Source organism: Rana temporaria, chromosome 3, assembly GCF_905171775.1.
Source record: "Rana temporaria chromosome 3, aRanTem1.1, whole genome shotgun sequence".
Classification (NCBI taxonomy): Eukaryota; Metazoa; Chordata; class Amphibia; order Anura; family Ranidae; genus Rana; species Rana temporaria.
The window spans coordinates 198510285-198525555 of NC_053491.1; the positions used below are offsets into that span (position 1 = coordinate 198510285).

At 45.5% G+C, this 15271-nt stretch overlaps 1 protein-coding gene across 1 annotated transcript in view; it reads right to left on the reverse strand.

Annotated features, from left to right (window-relative positions):
* Positions 1-2270: 2270 nt before the first annotated feature.
* AMDHD1 (amidohydrolase domain containing 1) overlaps positions 2271-15271 on the reverse strand; it is a 65309-nt gene continuing 52308 nt past the window's right edge. Inside the window, exons 8-9 of the mRNA XM_040344108.1 lie at positions 13997-14157; positions 2271-2389 (exon numbers count right to left, since the gene is read on the reverse strand). Of these exons, the coding sequence (XP_040200042.1) occupies positions 2284-2389; positions 13997-14157 (267 nt within the window). The 3' untranslated portion in view covers positions 2271-2283. The remainder of the gene's footprint in view (positions 2390-13996; positions 14158-15271) is intronic.

Below are 15271 nucleotides of genomic sequence, written 5' to 3' on the forward strand. Positions count from 1 at the left end.
GGGAAAGTCCGAATGGAAGAAGTAATCTGTTGCCTCAGAAGCCATTGCATGGGGTGTCGGGAGGTCAGATCGGTCGGGGTATCAGTCCTCAAGGTGGGGTCTGCACGGAGGACCTGGGCAAGTCTCCCATGGTCCTCCTTTCGCCACGGTCCGAGTCTCGTTACGGACATGGCCGGCGGAAAAGCAGGGGTCCCGAACAAGGGAGTCATGGGCCCCATGTGGTCCGATAAGCCCCTCCTAGATCGTAGGCAATCCCAAATCCGGAGCGTTTGAAGGGTAAGGTCGCCGAAAGGGCCCGAACTCCCCCGAACCATGGGTGAGGTCCACGGGAGAGCGGAGAGATCAACAGGGTTCGTGTGGCTTTCCAACTGAACCCAGAGTTTGGTTGAAGAGTGATGGAACCAGTCTAATATACGAGTGAGCACCGCAGCCTTATGGTACAAGGAGGCGTCTGGGGCTCCAGCTCCCCCCCTAACCTTCGGAAGAGATAATGTTTCATATCGTATCCTGGGACGGGCAGCATTCCAAATGAATTTGGAGAACATCCGGCGCAACTTTTTGAAGTACGAATTAGGGATATGGATAGGGATGGTTTGGAACAGATATAGGAACCTGGGGAGAACATCCATTTTCAGGGCATTCACTCTACCCAACCATGAGAGCCGTTTGGATGCATAGGTGGTTAAATCTACTTGGGTCCTATCTTAGCTAGGTTTAAGTGTATCTCAGTTTGAGAATACACTTAAACTTACGACGGCGCAGATTCCGAGTTACGTCGGCGTATCTACTGATACGCTGGCGTAACTATTTGTGAATCTGGCTAAATGTCTGCATATCAGAGCACCCCAGTTTTAGCGGTCCAAGGGCGCATGGTCAATGCCACGAAATTATGCATTCCGGTACGCTGGGGCACGCCACGTGTTCCGGATATACCTGATTGGCTCCCCTGCCTATGTAAGGAGATGGAAGAACGGATCCATATTGCACACGACTCTCACTCTAAATTTATAAAAACACCTGGCCTTGCTGACTTGACTTTTTCGAACAACCAATCACTTCCAGGGCCTGATTAACCCGATTTCTTAACCACCTGTTGTGCGCAAATGAAGACTACACTCTGAAGAATAATTTGATCGGATTCTGGATACACATTCTCACAAAACCTCCTCTTTCCCTGAGACACCAGGATATGAGAGTCCATGTGGCAGAGCTCTGCTTTGTCTGGTTTACACTGTTCATCCCTCCTTCCCTCTTTTTTCTCTGGCACCCTCCCTTTGGGTCACAGTGTAGGGCATTTGACCCAGAGCAATCAAGGGGCCTCTCCTCACCCCCCTTTTCCTACCCTCACCCAATTAACACCGCCTGCAATTTTTTTTTTTGCTTTCTTTCTTTCTCTTACAGTATATATCCTTCTGATTTTCTATGTTATTTCTTTCTGTACCTAGTTATTTCATTTTAAATAAAAACTTACAATGTAGGCAGATAGGCTCATTGTACTTATTCTGACCCTACTGTGAGGGTTCAACCCTGTGGTAGCCGTTATCACTTCACTGGAGATCCTATCAGGTACTCCCATTCCTTTATTTAGAGCCGTTTACACTGGGGCGACTCGTCAGGCGACTCAGCTGCCTGACAAGTCGCGTCCCGTTCTATTCAATAGAACCGTTCTAATAGGAGCGACGCAAGTCGCTCCGACTTAGAAAAAAGGTTCTTGTACGACTTTGGGGGCGACTCGGGGTGACTTGCATTGACCTCTATACAGAAGTCATTTTGCAAGTCGCCTCTGAACTTGTCTTCAGGAAGCCTTGTGGCTCTTTATTTTATTAATTACTTTGTAAGTATTTTTCTACATAGGAAGCAGATGGATCAGTCAGGCATATTTAGTGCAGACATTTAGAGGATGCTAAAAGTGATTTAACATCCTTGTGCATAAAATCTATATAAAAAGTCAGAAAAAAAACATTGGGCAACATTTTTGGAACTTTGTGCATTTTCTTTAATAGAACGTTAGGTATTTTTTTGCTATTACTGACTTCGACAGCAAATCCCTAGTGAGGGAAAATAAGTTGCAATAGAGAGCATTTGCTGTTTAGTTACACCTCTGAGTAGACCTCCTAAAACAGGTAAAGTTTACTAGCTGTTGTATTTCTCTACATGGAGAGAACCGCAGGAGAGATGAATAGAGAATAATGTCAGCTTTACAAATATAGGTCCACCAGCAACTTGGGCTAATCTGCTGAATACGTTTCTTCACCCACAATTTTTTTTCCCTAGATTCAATCCTTACAAGCCAAGAACGCTTTCATTTTTGTAGACAATTTTGCCTTTTATGGCCACATATTCAATTAACTCCTGATGGCCTCCAAACTGATAAATCAGATGTTCCCACCTGAAAAGAAAAATAAAGAAAACCTTATATACATCATCTATTTCACGGTGAATGTTATGTAGATAAAGAAATTTTTTCAGCTATGTACACATTATTAAATGTCATTTTAAATGCAAGCAGTATCATCCACTTGCAGTCCCTGTACAACCCGGCTGGAGTGTGAAAGCAAGATTAAGTACAAAGAGCCAATCAGTTCATATACTGGCAAGGAGCAGGTAAATAGGAGGAGGAAGCGAAGTAACAGATAAGTGAGAGATGAGCTCATTGCTGTGCTGCTTCTCTTTTCACTGTCCAGTTACAGGCTGTTGGAGGGGCTCAAATAAAGTGCATGTTGGGCATCACACTGAGGACATCTAGTGGCAGAAAAAAGTATTGCATGGGGAAATCTCTGGACTAAAAAGCTGAATATTACAGCAGAAGCTGGTTTGTTATTTCAATATAATTTTTTCTTTTTATCAGTAGTTCCGTTTCAGGAAAAGATTGTCAAATCTTTAAAAAAAAAAAAAAAATATGGGCAAAGTTTGGCTTCAATAATACACTTTAAAAATAAATAATACTTCAGATGTTTACCTTTTGGTTACACAATATGTATGGTAGATTATAGGGAGTTTTATACTATGTGCGTAAACTTCCACGCTAGTTTCAAAGCTGAAATCAATCTGTAAATCAAATATATTCCTCAATAGCCACAAATGATATAAGGCCAGGTTCAAATTGCTCCGACGTGGAAGTAGGACGACTTCCTGTTGGACTTTACCCTACGACTTTATGTCCGACTACAATGAACGGGATCTGACTTTGATCTGACCATACCAGACCTTTAAGTCTGTTATGAATCTTGAGGTGGGAACCCCATACCAAAATTAAAACACACTGGCGTGGGCGCCCCCTAAGACCATACCAAACCTTCCAGTCTGGTATGGATTTTGGCAAAAAAAAATAAAATGCGTGGGGTCCCCCCAGACCATACCAGGCCATGTGCCCTCAACATGGGGGGGTGCTTTGGGGCGGGGATCTGCACCCCCCACAGCACCTTGTCCCCATTTTGATGGAGACAAGGGCCTTTTCCCGACAACCCTGGCCAGTAGTTGTGGGGATCTGGGGGCAGGGGGGCCTATCAGAATCTGCAACAGTGGGAGCTAGCAGAGGGAGAAGACATTAACAGAAGGAGAAGAACCAGCAGAATAACCAAAGGAAGAAGACACACTGCAGCTTGGACAGGGGGCGACATTCTTAGTTTTTAATAAAGGACTTTGTTAAAAGCCTGTGGACCGTTTTAACTATTTTTTTTTCTTTTTGGCTGAATGAGCGGCCATACTCATTAACATAGAGGGGGGCCAGGATCCCCCCTTTTCTGACCTGCTGCGCTGCGTGCCAAGATAATGGTCTGGTATGAATTTTGGGAGGGCCCCATCCCTTTTTTTGGCGTGGGGTTTCCCCTCCCATTCCATATTAGACTGTCCATCTCGTGCACAAATGTTGACACTAATAAATATTTTATATTATTGAATCAGCGCTGTAATTATTATTTTGTTATAAAAGCCCAATATTATCATGCAAGAGTAGTAGTGACATCCTCACTGTGTTGCACATAGTCTGTGTAGGAACCTGAGCTGTATGCAAGATTTGGTAGGTCCACTCATTACAGGCTGCCTTCAAAGAACTACAGAGAAGCGGATACAAGACCAGTCACTATACACAGAGGCCCGGATTCTTGTACGAGTTACGCCGGCGTATCTCGTAAGAATACGGCACTTGCCTGTCAAAGTTGCGGAGGCGTAACGTAAATAGGATACGTTACACCCGCACAAAGATGCACGCTTCTACGTGAATCCAGGCCAGAGTGTGTAGCAGTGGCTGGTCTTCATCAAAAGAAGTTCCTGCACAGACACAGAGTGCAGATGTTGGATTAATGCACAGATCTGGAAGAAATACAGAAAAGGACACCAGGATTAAAGTAATATTACACATGCTTTTTATACTTCACCAATATTTGTTTAGCCTGGTGTTTAGTTTTAAGGGAAGAAGTCATCCTTGTAATCTTTACCTGTTTTTTTGTTTAACTTCCCAAATGTTTGGAATTTGTCTTGGGGATGGGCTCTGTATTTCAATGATAAATCTCAGCCTGAGGCTATATGTTTTTTAGTCAGTCCAACATGTAGTAAGGTTCTACTATGAAGCATCACTACAAACCTTTGCATATGGTAAATGGTCAGGGAGGTCACACTGAATCTATAAGGCTTTATGAGCAAGGGGCTTAGACAGCACAGCTTGCACAATGTACTGTATGTAGTGAGCAAATATGGTTATATGTACAGTACAGACCAAAAGTTTGGACACACCTTCTCAATCAGAGTTTTCTTTATTTTCATGACTAGGGATGAGCTCCGCGTTCGATTCGAACGTATGTTCGAATCGAACATCGGTCGTTCGATCGTTCGTCGAAAATCGAACAAAACGGGTCGTTCGCGCCAAATTCGAATGACACTAAACGTCCCATAATTCACTGTGGCGTTGAGCGCTGATGATTGGCCAAGCATGCTGTATGTCCCGCATGCTTGCCCAATCACAGCGCTCAAAAAACGAAGAGCCATAATTGGCCAAAGCCAGGGTGGCTTTGGCCAATTATGGCTCAGGGGGATTAGTACACGCCCCCCACTATAAAAGGCAGCCTGCACGGCTGCCTAGTGTAGTGTGTTGGCGGTTCTAGAGAAGATCAGTCAGTCAGACAGAGAGAGATAGAGAGATAGAGACACAGTGTCTTAACTAGATAGATAGAAAGATAGATAGAGTAGGAAGTGTAGTCAGTATAGTTAAAAGTACAGTTTGTAGAGAATATATTCACATCCTTAGGCGTTGTCAATATATTTATAAACTGTACAGCTCAGCTAGTTTATCTATCAGGCAGGAGATTGTTCTACATGCAGCGCTCTAACGTGTTGTATTGCCTGCATTAGGGATTTACTTTAAATATAATTATTCTGTGTTATTTAACGTGTGCTAGTTAATTGCACACACAGACGCATTACCTGTTACTGCACGTGTGCAATTTATTTGCACAGAAGCGCAGTCGCTGTTAATGCAACTGGGCTATTGAATTGCACAGAAACGCAGTCGCTATTACTGCGTGCGTGCTGTTTAATAGCAACTAAAGGCAGTTGGTGTCACTGCGTGCGTGCTGTTAAATTGCATTTGACCGCAGTCGCTATTACTGCGTGCGTGCTGTTTAATAGCAACTAAAGGCAGTTGGTGTCACTGCGTGCGTGCTGTTAAATTGCATTTGACCGCAGTCGCTATTACTGCGTGCGTGCTGTTTAATAGCAACTAAAGGCAGTTGGTGTCACTGCGGCTATTTTGTTACTTTACACTTGAGCCAAGTCGCTCTTACTGTGTGGTTGCTGTTTAATACCATCTGAAAGCAGTTGGTGTGACAGCGACTATTTTGTTACTTTACACTTGAACCAAGTCGCTCTTACTGTGTGATTGCTGTTTAATACCATCTGAACGCAGTCGGTGTGACAGCGACTATTTGGTTACTTTACACTTGAGCCAAGTCGCTCTTACTGTGTGGTTGCTGTTTAATACCATCTGAACGCAGTCGGTGTGACAGCGACTATTTTGTTACTTTACACTTGAGCCAAGTCGCTCTTACTGTGTGGTTGCTGTTTAATACCATCTGAACGCAGTTGGTGTGACAGCGACTATTTTGTTACTTTACACTTGAACCAAGTCGCTCTTACTGTGTGATTGCTGTTTAATACCATCTGAACGCAGTCGGTGTGACAGCGACTATTTTGTTACTTTACACTTGAGCCAAGTCGCTCTTACTGTGTGGTTGCTGTTTAATACCATCTGAACGCAGTTGGTGTGACAGCGACTATTTTGTTACTTCACACTTGAGCCAAGTCGCTCTTACTGTGTGGTTGCTGTTTAATACCATCTGAACGCAGTTGGTGTGACAGCGACTATTTTGTTACTTTACACTTGAACCAAGTCGCTCTTACTGTGTGATTGCTGTTTAATACCATCTGAACGCAGTCGGTGTGACAGCGACTATTTTGTTACTTTACACTTGAGCCAAGTCGCTCTTACTGTGTGGTTGCTGTTTAATACCATCTGAACGCAGTCGGTGTGACAGCGACTATTTTGTTACTTTACACTTGAGCCAAGTCGCTCTTACTGTGTGGTTGCTGTTTAATACCATCTGAACGCAGTTGGTGTGAAAGCGACTATTTTGTTACTTCACACTTGAGCCAAGTCGCTCTTACTGTGTGGTTGCTGTTTAATACCATCTGAAAGCAGTTGGTGTGACAGCGACTATTTTGTTACTTTACACTTGAACCAAGTCGCTCTTACTGTGTGAATGCTGTTTAATACCATCTGAACGCAGTCGGTGTGACAGCGACTATTTTGTTACTTTACACTTGAACCAAGTCGCTCTTACTGTGTGGTTGCTGTTTAATACCATCTGAACGCAGTTGGTGTGACAGCTACTAATTTGTTACATAACACCTGAACGCATAACTATGGCTGGAAGGACAAAGAGAGGCAGAGAGTCACGAGGGCAAGCAGGCTCTGCATCTAGAGGTAATGCTGGTGATGGATGTGGTGCATCCTCTTCAGCACGTGGCCGTGGCCGCTCGTCCTTTTCGGGAGCTGGCCGTGTTGAGCCTCAACATGCTGAGAAATTAGTTGAGTGGATGGCCAAGCCGTCCTCATCCTCCTCATCCTCTCTCACACAGACTGATTATAGTTTGTCTGGCAAAGCAGCTGCCAAGGCGTCCTCTACCCTCTGCACAATGGGATCACACAATCCTTCCCTAGTCCCACCGTGTCCTCCTGAGGAGTCCCCCGAACTGTTTCAACACAGTGTTGGGTACATGCTAGCTGAAGATACACAGCGTTTTGAAGACTCCGATGACGGAACACTGATAGAGGAAGGCATTGATGTGAGCCCAGGGAGAGGGGGTGGCCGAGAGGGACAACAATCTGGGAGTGATGTTCCCCCAGCTGGAGCATACTGCCAGGTTGTCGCCAGTGATGATGAGGAGGGAGGGGATGATGAGGTCATTGACTCTACCTGGGTGCCTGGTAGGAGAGAGGAGGAGGAGGAAGAGGACGAGGCACAGGCACATCTTCAAAGAGGCAGGAAGCCCTCCAGGGGTCAGCTTAAGGGCAGTACACCAACTGCATTACGTGGCGCTGCTGTGTCTCAACGGTACAGCAAAAGTTCTTTGGTGTGGGCCTTTTTTGAAACCTGTCCATCAGATGCTACCTTTGCTGTTTGCAACATATGTCTCAAGCGTATCTCGCGTGGCCAAAACATCACCCGCTTGGGCACCACATGCTTGTCCAGACATATGTCGACCTGCCATGCAGCTCGTTGGCAGGCATACCAGAAAGACCCACACCAAAGACCAAAGCGGTCCTCCCCTTGCCCTTCTGTGACCTCAAACCCCACTAGACCCCTAGTCCTCTCTGCAGCCTGCACCGAAGGTGTAGAAATAGGTGTGTCACAACGTAGTAGTGGTAGTACATCCGGCCAATCTACTGATATTACCAGACAAATTTCCCTGCCCCAGCTGCTGCAGCGCCGAAAGAAGTACGCTCCCAGCCATCCACATGCCCAGCGGTTGAATGCTAGCTTAGCAAAATTGCTAGCACTTCAACTGCTACCTTTTCAGTTGGTAGATTCTGCCCCCTTCCGTGAGTTTGTGGAATGTGCAGTACCTCAGTGGCAAGTACCCAAACGCCACTTTTTTTCACGGAAGGCGATTCCGGCTCTCTACCGGCATGTGGAAGGCAATGTCCATACCTCGCTGGACAGGGCGGTCAGTGGTAAGGTGCATCTTACCGCTGACTCATGGTCCAGCAGGCATGGACAGGGACGTTACCTGTCTTTTACGGCCCATTGGGTGACTCTGCTGGCAGCTGGGAAGGACGCAGGTCAAGGCACAGTAGTTTTGGAGGTTGTTCCACCACCACGCCTCCAAAACACTACAACTGCTTGTGACACACCTCTCTCCTCCACCCCCTCCTCTTTTTCTTCCTCTGTGGCCTCTTCCTGTGGTGATGTTGGCTCAGAACCAGCCGTGCTCCGTAGGCGTACGACGGGCTACGCAGGAATGCAGGCCATGAGATGCCATGCGGTCCTAGAGCTGGTGTGCTTGGGAGACAGGAGCCACACTGGGGAAGAGGTTCTTTCAGCTCTGCAGGGGCAGGCTCAGAGGTGGTTGACGCCACGCCAGCTGAAGCCTGGAATGGTGGTCAGCGATAATGGCACCAACCTCCTCTCTGCCCTGCGACGTGGAAAACTCACCCATGTGCCCTGTTTTGCGCATGTTCTCAATTTGGTGGTGCAGCGGTTCTTGGGCAGGTACCCTGGCTTACAGGATGTCCTGAGGCAGGCCAGGAAAGTCTGTGTGCATTTCCGGAGGTCATATAATGCCACTGCTCGGCTGACAGACCTCCAGAGGGAATACAACCTGCCCAAGAACCGCCTAATCTGTGACATGCCCACCAGATGGAACTCTACGTTGGCCATGCTGCAGCGGCTGCACACGCAGCAGAGGGCCATCAATGAGTACCTGTGCCAATATGGCAGCAGAACTGGCTCAGGGGAGCTTGGGTTTTTTTCACCACGCCAGTGGGCCTTGATCAGGGATGCATGCACTGTCCTGTCACCATTTGAGGAGGCCACGAGGATGGTGAGCAGTGACAGTGCATGCATCAGTGAGACTGTCCCGCTTATTCACATGTTGGAGCACACCCTACGTGGAATAATGGACAGGGCCCTTGAGGCAGAACAGAGGGAGGAAGAGGAGGACTTCCTTACCTCTCAAGGCCCCCTTTATCCAGACACTGTTCCTGCTTGCCCACCTGGAACACAGGAAGAGGAGGAGGAGGATGAGGAAGAGGAGGAGGAGGAGGATTGTATCAGCAGCATGGAGGTGGAGCCTAGCACTCAGCATCAACAGCAGCAGTCTTCAAGGGATCATTTACAGTCCCAAGGAACACGTGGACTTTTACGTGGCTGGGATGAGGTGGCTGAGGATCCTGTCGTCCTCAGTGACCCAGAGGACTGTGCCCCGAATGCCTCTGCAAACATACGCTGCATGGCCTCCCTGATTCTGCAAAGCCTGCGTAAGGATCCTCGTGTACGTGCTATCAAGGAGAGGGATCATTACTGGCTGGCAACTCTCCTTGATCCACGTTACAAGAGTAAGGTAACGGATCTTATGTTGCCATCGCAGAGGGAGCAGAAGATGAAACTACTGCGGGAGGCCTTGCAGAAGGGTCTGTGCAATGCGTTCCCAGAACCGGGGGGATTACCAAAACCTGGCCCTGGACAACGTCTTGCTGAGGCTTCGGTGAGTCAGAGAAGGAGCGGTGGAGAAGGTGGCCGTCTGACCGATGCGTTCAGACAATTTTTTAGTCCGCAGCCCCAAGGTCTGACCGGTTCCAGCAACCATCGCCAGCGTCTGGTTTACATGGTCCGGGAATACCTAGCGGCAAGATCCGACTTGGACACCTTCCCCGCGGAAAATCCTCTGGCTTACTGGGTCTTGAGGATGGATCACTGGCCAGAGCTTGCACAGTACGCAATTGAGCTACTGGCTTGCCCTGCATCCAGTGTTCTTTCAGAACGTACATTCAGTGCTGCTGGAGGCTTTGTGACCGATCACAGGGTACGCCTCTCCACCGACTCTGTTGATCGACTGACCTTCATCAAAATGAATCAGGCTTGGATCAACACCGGCTACCAAGCACCTGATGCTGATGTTACTGAATAAGAATTTTGTGTTGAAATATCAGATCCCTTTGAGACTGCTGATGCTGAGTGACTGTCCTGTTGTGCTGCTGATGGAATATCCTTCTCCTCCTCACTTTTCATGCTGTTAGCTAGTAAGAAATTTTGTTTTTCTGTGCTCCGCCACCAGTGCCTAAGGCCTAATTTTTCTGCCCCTGTTTAACAGGGGTGCCTAATAACAATTTTTGATGCAATACTTTGCACGTGGCCTAAGGCCTAATTTTTGTGCCCCTGTGTAACAGGGGCGTCTAATAACAATTTTTGATGCAATACTTTGCACGTGGCTCCTTGTTGCGCTCCAATTACAGATATTGGGAGGGGTTGCAGTGTTATGTTGCGCCTAATAACAATTTTGGATGCAATACTTTGCACGTGGCCTAAGGCCTAAGGCCTAATTTTTCTGCCCCTGTGTAACAGGGGTGTCTAATAACAATTTTTGATGCAATACTTTGCATGTGGCCTAAGGCCTAAGGCACAATTTTTGTGCCCCTGTGTAACAGGGGCGTCTAATAACAATTTTTGATGCAATACTTTGCACGTGGCTCCTTGTTGCGCTCCAATTACAGATATTGGGAGGGGTTGCAGTGTTATGTTGCGCCTATGGACACATTTTTATGCCCCTGTGTAACAGGGGCACCTAATCACAATTTTTGATGCAATACTTTGCACGTGGCTCCTTGTTGCGCTCCAATTACAGATATTGGGAGGGGTTGCAGTGTTATGTTGCGCCTACGGACACATTTTTATGCCCCTGTGTAACAAGGGCGCCTAATAACAATTTTTGATGCAATACTTTGCACGTGGCTCCTTGTTGCGCTCCAATTACAGATATTGGGAGGGGTTGCAGTGTTATGTTGCGCCTACGGACACATTTTTATGCCCATGTGTAACAAGGGCGCCTAATAACAATTTTTGATGCAATACTTTGCACGTGGCTCTTTGTTGCGCTACAATTACAGTATGTTTGAGGGGTGCCCTTTTTTCTACAATTTTGCTTTCCCAAAAAGATAATGCCACCCCCCCACCACCCCTAAAATAATCGAGATATTGTTCCCACACAGCACGTGCGCAACCAGTATTAAATTACTTTGTTCTTATAATAATTTAATGTTGTGCAGGGACATTTCTAAACATGTGCCACTACTAGAGACACACAGCAGGTGTGATATTTGAAGGAATTTTTCATTTTTTTTTTTTTCACTTTAAACATCATTAAAATCGCTGCTCCGCAAAAACGTCCGTTTTTAAAATATTTTTTTCGATTGATACATGTTCCCTGGGGCAAGACCCGGGTTCTGAAAGACGTTTACCAACATTAAATTGAATATTGGTCTTTAAAATGATCGTTTTTGAATTCGAACGTTCGAGTCCCATAGACTTCAATGGGGTTCTAAATGTTCGCGCGAACCCGCGGTCTGTTCGAACGTTCTGATGCGAACCGAACCCGGGTATGTTCGGCTCATCCCTATTCAGGACTATGAAAATTGTAGATTTACACTGAAGGCATCAAAACTATGAATTAACACATGTGGAATTATACATAACAAAAAAGTGTGAAACTGAAAATATATTTCATATTCTAGGTTCTTCAAAGTAGCCACCTTTTGCAGCAGACACATCTCTAGAACTGTTAAGAGGATACTTTGTGAATCAGGCCTTCATGGTAGAATATCTGCTAGGAAACCACTGCTAAAGAAAGGCAACAAGCAGAAGAGACTTGTTTGGGCTAAAGAACACAAGGAATGGACATTAGACCAGTGGAAATCTGTGCTTTGGTCTGAGGAGTCCAAACTTGAGATCTTTGGTTCCAACCCCCGTGTCTTTGTGCGACGCAGAAAAGGTGAACGGAAGGACTCTACATGCCTGGTTGCCACCGTGAAGCATGGAGGAGGAGGTGTGATGGTGCTTTTCTGGTGACACTGTTGGGGATTTATTCAAAATTGAAGGCATACTGAACCAGCATGGCTACCACAGCATCTTGCAGCGGCATGCTATTCCATCCGGTTTGCGTTTAGTTGGACCATCATTTATTTTTCAACAAGACAATGACCCCAAACACACCTCCAGGCTGTGTAAGGGCTATTTGACCAAGAAGGAGAGTAATGGGGTGCTGTGCCAGGTGACTACCTCTTGAAGCTCATCAAGAGAATGCCAAGAGTGTGCCAAGCAGTAATCAAAGCAAAAGATGGCTACTTTGAAGAACCTAGAATATAAAGTATATTTTCAGTTGTTTCACACTTTTTTGTTATGTATAATTCCACATGTGTTCATTCATAGTTTTGATGCCTTCAGTGTGAATCTACAATTTTCATAGTCATGAAAATAAAGAAAACTCTTTGAATGAGAAGGTGTGTCCGAACTTGGTCTGTACTGTATTATATATATATATATTTTTTTTAACTTTATGGAGAAACAGTGTTTAAAACATTACAGTATTAATATGAGAATGTTCCCTGACTGAATTTCACAGGTTAGTCCTCCAAGGTTGGCTCAAACCCTCTTCTAATTTTTTCCCCTTGATTCTACCCTATTCTCCAGCTTTTCTCCCTCTTCTCTTTCTTATTCTGTTTCCACCTTTCTATATCCGAACTTGCAGACCTCAGGATTTAGCACAAATTACCCTTAGTTATGGGTTCCTGTTATTCAATTACGTGAGGTACTTGCTTATCATACATTATTTTGGTTTAAGTTACAACCTATTTTTGATACATGATTTGTACTGTACAACTTATGGAGATTAATATATGGCCCTTCTGCCATGTTATTTTATTTTGATATGCAATAAAACATATTTGACTCATTACAGTTTGTACAGACTGTGCCTTACGCTGACATGTCCTTCGTTTTGTTTGTGCTTTTTGGTATTTGACATGTTTCTCCTAAACCCAAGAACATGGTTTGATTCTGCTCGCCACTGTTGAGTGTTCTTCAGTGGACAGAGTAAAAAGATACACTGTCTAGAGCAGTGGTTCTCAACCTGGGGGTCGGGACCCCCTCGGAGGTCAAATGATGATTTGCCAGGGGTCACCAAATCCTGGGCTGTTCCTGAAGCCTGCACCTCTTTTGCAGCCACCCAGTAGGGCAGTCCCTGGCAGTCCCTGGAGCCCACGGCCGCCCACTCAGCCTCTTTGCAGCCGCCCATTCAGTTCATGACATGGCGGGGGGGGGGGGCAGAGATTAGTGGTCAGCTGACTGGTGAGAAATGTGAAGTCGAAGGGGCTGGGGGAGACCCTATCTCCTGATTTCGGTAGAGGTGTCACTGCTTCGAGACACCACGAAGTCGGAGACATAGTGAGGGGTGGGGGGGGGAGAAGAAATTAGGTTAGAGCGATAAAAGGGAAAGAAAGAAGAACAAAGAGTGGTAAATACTAAAATTTACCATAAGGGGTTTTAATACTACACAAATGTAAGGGTTAGGGGCACAAATTACTTGTTTTGCCTTGGGTGCTGACAGCCCACGCTACGAAAATTTTTACTGTTAGGGGTCCCCACAACTTGGAAAATTTGATCAAGGGGTCATGGCATTTGGAGGGTTGAGAACCATTGGTCTAGAGTAATGCATATTTATTCTGCCCTAGCCAATTACTGGGAAGTTTATGCCACTGGGAATTGGTTAAGTATTTGGAGAGATGGTCTAGAAGGGTCCTTGTTTCCTAGGCTTTGGTAATGAGGTGTGTGCAGCAAGGTTCAGTCCTTCCCCACCAGGAAACATTAACGGAGGGAGAAGCAGTGAGTTCATTAAACAGTCAAATTATTCCTGTGCAAGATAATCAGTATGGTAGACAGCTGAAACATACCTTGGGGCATTTATAACAACAACATCGCCTTGTTTTCCAACCTCAAGAGAACCATGTGTATGAGATCTTCCCAGGGAGTATGCAGCATTAATTGTCGAAGCAGCAAGGGCTTCTTTCAGAGACATTCTCATATTGACACAAGCCAGATGCATCACCATAGGCTGAAAGCAACAAGAAAAACATCACTCATTTTGCTACTCCTACAGAAAACAATATAAAAAACAGCCACAAGAGACTTGCCCTAGGTTCACACCCATGCGTTTATTAGTTTTGCAGTTTGCAGAAATGCACTACAGTCCATTTAACATGGTTTCCTATGGTACACATTCACATCTATGCGTTTTGCGGACGGTGCTTTTTTGGAAAGGGTCAGGGACTTATTTCTGCGCTTTGCGTTTAATTGACTTGCATGAAATCGCACCAGAAACGCAAGTATTGTGTTTGTGATGCGATTTTTGATGCGTTTTGCATTTTTATTTTTCTGCTTAACCACTTGCTGACCAGCCACCATCGTTACACGATATCATCTTCCTAAACTGATGAATACATTAGTTTTTTCGATTTTTTTTGGGATATGTATTATAGCAAAAAAAAATTTTTTGGTTTTCAAAATTGTCGCTCATTTTTTGTTTATAGCACAAAAAATAAAAACCGCAGATGTGATCAAATACCACCAAAAGAAAGCTCTATTTGTGGGGACATTTTTTTCGTTTGGGTACAGCATCGCAAAAAAATGGCCTGGTCATTAAGGGGGTAAAACCTTTCAGGACTGAAGTGGTAAGTACTGTATACAGCTGGTTGCCAAGCAGGGGGCCTCTGTGTCCCCGCTGACAGCTGAATGTAAAAAAAGAATAATTAAATAAAAGAAAAAAAAATACCCCCCCCCCCCTCCTAAGTCCATACCAGACCCTTATCCGACCATGCAGCCCAGCAGGTCAGGAAGTGGAGGGGGACAAGCGAGCGCATGCCCTCCATGTTGAGGGCATGCAGCCTAGTATGGTTTAGGGGGGGTGCTCACTCATCCCCTCCCTTTTCTGAACTGCTGGGCTGCATGGCGGCAATTTTTTTTTCTCTTACATTTAGCTGTCAGAACCTAGCCTTAGATGGCATTTCTGTAAATACTCAATTACACAAGTGCTTATAGTGTATTCGATTTGGATACAGCAGGAAAGAGTTAGAACTTATGTCAGGTATTTTACCTACTATATCTGTAGAGCCTGGTTACTTTCTAGTACCGGTGCTATGTTAAATTTAGAGGGGGTCAGAGAGTTAGTC